This window comes from Sprattus sprattus (genome assembly GCF_963457725.1).
Source record: "Sprattus sprattus genome assembly, chromosome: 4".
Classification (NCBI taxonomy): Eukaryota; Metazoa; Chordata; class Actinopteri; order Clupeiformes; family Clupeidae; genus Sprattus; species Sprattus sprattus.
In genome coordinates, this window is record NC_137923.1 from 2,549,408 (window position 1) to 2,554,969 (window position 5,562).

At 48.7% G+C, this 5,562-nt stretch overlaps 1 protein-coding gene across 2 annotated transcripts in view; it reads left to right on the forward strand.

The window, feature by feature from the left end:
- Window positions 1–3,660, forward strand: part of xkr4 (XK related 4) — a gene marked incomplete at both ends in the record, with an annotated part of 34,695 nt that extends 31,035 nt beyond the window's left edge. Inside the window, one exon of one of the 2 annotated variants that reach the window (XM_080837275.1) lies at window positions 2,687–3,660. In XM_080837275.1, coding sequence (XP_080693401.1) covers window positions 2,687–3,660 — 974 coding nt within the window. The remainder of the gene's footprint in view (window positions 1–2,686) is intronic. The other variant, XM_080837274.1, reaches the window with a different exon arrangement.
- Window positions 3,661–5,562: the final 1,902 nt, after the last annotated feature.

A 5,562-nucleotide genomic window follows, 5' to 3' on the forward strand; every position in this document is an offset into this window, starting at 1 on the left:
CAATAACTGTAAATGAAGTTAGAGTTTAGCCTGTGCAGACTATTGACTTTGGCTCACAAGGCCCCCTGTTGTATTCCGCTACATTTGGAGGACATTACACACAAATCGAGCTCCAAAGACAGGGTACTTTGGCAAGCGAATAATTGAATATCGTTCATATTGTTTCAGAGTATCAGCATTTCACAAAGGCCTCAACTAATTTGATGCCTCTACTTTCACAGACTGTATTGAATGATGTTGAAATCCACTACCAAACTCAACTCACTAGTCATGTTTGTTTTAAGCATAGTTAGGGTATATCCCTGTCAGCATTTAAAGGGTCACTACATCATCTCTTTGTTTTGGCTTCTCTTTTCATGAAGGACATTCTTTTACTATTGCAACCAAAAAAGACACAAGAAAGATAATATACAGTGAAAAAAAATACATGTTTTCCTTGTGTTCTGAGGAGCTATTTTGCTAAATGAGTTAAAAAGTTCAAAAGCAACCTTTTCACAAACGTATTGGATGTTGGCCGAATAGCAGAGCTAGCTAATTGAGAATTTGATAAGCAGTGCTTGAATAAGTAGTTTAATTTTAAATTAAACAACTTTACTTTTGCCACAACATAAAACGAGGCATGTCCATCAGTTCAGGGGACGGACTCTGAGTTTGTATAAATGTCTGAGTCAGACTGTGATGCAGTGGAGCGGCCAGGGTGTTTTTACTACTGCTTGTTCTCTGTGAGGTGAAAGTATCTTGGGAATCTATGGAGTCTTGACGATGCTCTGATTGTGCCTGCTCATTGTCTGTTTATTGTGCGCTACTCCAGACAGAGTAGTAACGTTATCGATTCAGGGTCTTCTTACACCTCCTGACCGTCTGAAATAACTGTGGTTTTATTCATCACAACACAGTGCTGAGAAGTCTCTTGGTAAAACACACTGCTGTGTACCATGCAAAATATCTTTGTATTCGGCTGTCTTGATATACTGGAGCTCTTCTCTACCGACATACCTCTTAATATCACTGTTCCTCAACTTGAGTGTGTAGTAGCTGGAGAAAGAGTGTGTTTCCCGATAAAATGGCAGTGTGTGTGACAGCCACTGTGAGTAATCTGTGCGTCCTCCTCCTGTGATACAGCAGGAAAATGGCTCGCTCATTCCCCTCTAGAGAGCCATCACTCAATCATCGCTGCCTGCACTTAGTAACCATGGCAGCCGGTCCCTCAAAGAAGCCTGGCGTGTCTATGGACACTCTCCTGTGTGTGTGTGTGTGTGTGTGCTATCTCCTGGGCCAAGCCATAACTCCCCCTCTTTAACTCTCCACCTCAAGTACAAGCTGCTATTAACAGGCACCCAGCCACCCCTCCCCCATTCTGTTGTCACCGACAACACAACAGCAGTCGTATGGTTTCATGGACGTTCTGGAAGGGGAGGGTAACCAGGAAACAACAAGACACAACTAACAAGATAAAAGAAGTATGTGCATACTATTGAGGTTACTTCTCTAAGATACAGTATGATGCTTGAGTCCTATTCTGGTTTCAGACTGCAGTGAATGCACTCTGATGCTTGAGTCCTACTCCGGTTTCAAACTGCAGTGAATGCGCTCTGATGCTTGAGTCCTATTCCTGTTTTTAACTGCAGTGAATGCACTCTGATGCTTGAGTCCTATTCCAGTTTTTAACTGCAGTGAATGCACTCTGATGCCTGAGTCCTACTCCGGTTTCAAACTGCAGTGAATGCACTCTGATGCTTGAGTCCTATTCCTGTTTTTAAACTGCAGTTAATGCGCTCTGATGTGTGGTGACTCAGCACACTCAGAACACCAGGGGGCCGGAGAAAAAAAAAAAACATAATCTTAATTACCATGTGGCCTGTGTGAAATGCATGCAGGAAGCAGGGACACTGATTGACAATCCTATGCACTGCTCTTTTCTATTAGCCTAATTCAAACCAGCACCCCACAGAGTCGTGAATACGTAAAGGCTGAGAGCTATAAGGCGAGGTTATTTCTGGGCTGAAATGAGCCATTCCTATTATTTGCTCCGTTCCAAAGGCACCTGTCTATTTGCCTATTTGCCTAAGAAAAAGGGTGAAAACCTCAAGATCAACAGCAACAACGACAAAAGACAGTTGGGGTCGGGGGTCACGGTGGCGCAAACTGATAAACCCCCCCACTTCCGGGCTACATTGCCCGAGGGGACACAGGTTCAAGTCTGGCCTGATGTCATTTCCCAATCCTCTCTCCGCCTCGCTTCCTGTCATATCTTCAACTTACCTATCCAAATAAAGGCATAAAAAGCCCAAAAATAAATCTTAAAAACTAAATTAAAAAAAGACAGTTGGGGTCTGTATGTTGGTATTTCTCTTCTTCTGTGGCTCAACTGGTAGAGCAAGGTGCAAACCTAGATCATGAGTTTGATTCCTAGGAAATACACCAGGGGCGCAGTTAGCACTGGGGACGGGGGGGACCCCCCAGATTCATAGTGACCCCAGTCCGTCCCCCCCACTCTCCTTACGTAAGGGGACATTCATCAGTTAATAACTCTGCACAGCTGATTAGGCGATGTTAGCGTCCCCCCCCCCCAGTTTAAAAATCCCATCTGCACTGCTAAAACACGCATACTGATAGCACTGCATATCTGTACTGTATTCACCTTGGATAAAAGTGTCTCCTTAATGACTAAATGTTCTCCATGCAGGTATGACAGCGGCTGCCTCCCTGGTCTCCCTGGCCTGGGCCCTGGCCTCCTACCAGAAGGCTCTGCGCGACTCCCGCGATGACAAGAAGCCCATCAGCTACCTGGCGGTGATCATCCAGTTCTGCTGGCACTTCTTCACCATCGCGGCGCGCGTGGTGACCTTCGCCCTGTTCGCGTCGGTGTTCCAGCTCTACTTCGGCATCTTCATCGTGCTCCACTGGTGCATCATGACCTTCTGGATCGTGCACTGCGAGACGGAGTTCTGCATCACCAAGTGGGAGGAGATCGTGTTCGACATGGTGGTGGGCATCATCTACATCTTCAGCTGGTTCAACGTGAAGGAGGGCCGCACGCGCTGCCGTCTCCTCATCTACTACCTGGTGATCCTGCTGGAGAACACGGCGCTCAGCACGCTCTGGTACCTGTACCGGCTGCCGGCCAGCACCGACGCCTTCGCGGTGCCGGCGCTCTGCGTCATCTTCTCCAGCTTCCTCACCGGCGTGGTCTTCATGCTCATGTACTATGCCTTCTTCCACCCCAACGGCCCGCGCTTCGGCCGCTCGGCCAGCCTGATCCTGGACGACCCGGCGGTCGTGGGCGCCTTCTCGACGCTGCCAACAGAGGGCGCCACCAACTCGCTGCGCTCCAACCGCGGCGGCCTCGCCGCCGGTGGCCAGGCGCTGCTAGCCGGCGACAGGGACGGCAAGTACAGCGAGCGGGACGGCTGCGTGCCGGTGTTCCAGGTGCGCCCCACCGCCCCCTCCACGCCCTCGTCCCGAGCACCGCGCATCGAGGAGCACGTCATCAAAATAGACCTGTGCCGCAACCGCTACCCGGCCTGGGAGCGGCACGTGCTGGACCGCAGCATACGCAGGGCCATCCTGGCCGTGGACAGCTCGCCCGTGCCCCCTCGGCTCCAGTACAAGGACGACACCATGGTGCAGGAGAGGCTAGAATATGAGACCACGTTGTAGCCCCGCACTCGCCTCTCCCCCTCTCTCTCCATTTACCTTCTCTGAGGCTCTCTCCCTCAACAACCTTCCCCCCAACCTCCTCCCTCCTCACCCCCCCCCACAGGATTACAATTAGGATGGAGCACACTGGGATTTACAGCAGGACTGTGGCAATAAAAGGTACTTGCTTTTCCCAATACAGGAAACTCCAGCGTTCATCCATGATGTTGATTGTCATGGAGGGGAACTTAAAAACAGGAAGAAGAAGAAAAAAAGAAAAAAAGGGGCAGAAAAAATATAAATATTTTCTAAGCAGATATCTTGTTTGGTTTACTTGATTGACGTGGATGTGTCTGTGTGGATGTGTGTCTGTGTGTCTGTGTGTCTGTGTGTGTGTGTGTGTGTGTGTGTGTGTACTTAGTTTCTACTTTTCTTTTTTTTACTGGTCAGGGAATACCTTGTTTTCTAAATGGCCATGGCGCTGATAGACTACAGAAAAACCACAATCATCCTCAATGTTGTAAACAACATCCACTCTCCACAAGTGAACAGAGTATAAAGTGTCAGTCGTGCAGTTATGAACTGTTTCGCTCTAATGCCCAATGCATGCGAAAACAGGACTAACTGCCACAGTGTGCATTTGAACTATGCTAAACAGCCTCCAGCACCATTTCCAGATTCTGCCCAGAGACATTTTGGCTCAACTTCAATGCATGCTCACACTCACGCACATAGATACTCTGACCCACGCAAATACACAGACACACACATACATAGACACACACACACAGGCCTTTCCCCTCATCATTCTGTGTGCACCTTCCAACATGCATACCAAAAACATCAGAATGTTGATGAACTATGGCCACCTGTTGTTTGGAGGGAACAGAGGACCAAAAATGTTATGTACTTGGTTCAGTGTGTGTGTGTGTGTGTGTGTGTGTGTGTGTGTGCGTGCGTGTGTGTGTGTTTGACACCTGTGAGTGTGCATCGGTGTGTGTGTGTGTGTGTGACTACTGGTAAATGTGAATGAGATGTCCTGTCAGGTTTGACTGGCAAACTGAGCCCACGTGTCATCAGCAACCTCATCCCAGTGCCAAATGCTCTCGCTCTCTTCACTGGACCCTTGTGAACTCTTCACTGGACCCTTGTGAACTCTTCACTGGACCCTTGTGAACTCTTCACTGGACCCTTGTGAACTCTTCACTGGACCCTTGTCAACTCTTCACTGGACCCTTGTGAACTCTTCACTGGACCGTTGTGAACTCTTCACTGGACCCTTGTGAACTCTTCACTGGACCCTTGTGAACTCTTCACTGGACCCTTGTGAACTCTTCACTGGACACCTTGTGACCTCCTGCTGTGTGGGGTTCCTGCCACTGACTGCACTGTACATAGGAAAAGACAGGGCAGAATTTCTACTTGAATCCTGTACAAAACAAACAAACAAACAAACGACATGTAAAAGGGTGTGGTCATTTCCCGCCTCATATCAAGCCACAACATCAAAAGAAAAGAAAAAAAAAACGGGGGGATATAAAAACATGGAACAAGAAGAGGTGGAATGTGAGTGGAGAAAGAGGCTGGAGGAGAGAAACCCCGTCTTAATCTCGCCTGGGGGAAGGCAACAGGCCAAGAACTTCACTTAACCAACGCAAAAGCACTCACAGGCAGCTCACACTCCCGGTCCAGCCTCCGAGCTGACTGCTGCCATCTGAACACTGGTCATGCCTGCCGATCTGGACCATGGCACAGACACACACAGGTGGACTAAGACTAGGAGTGGATGTGGACAGTTAATCACAGGCAAGCAGATGACTGGACAGCCAGCCGGACCAAGGCAACAAACAAGCTCGGATGGCAAACTAAACTACACCACACTTACACTACACTTCCCTGAAGTGTCAGGTGCAGCCGTTGTGT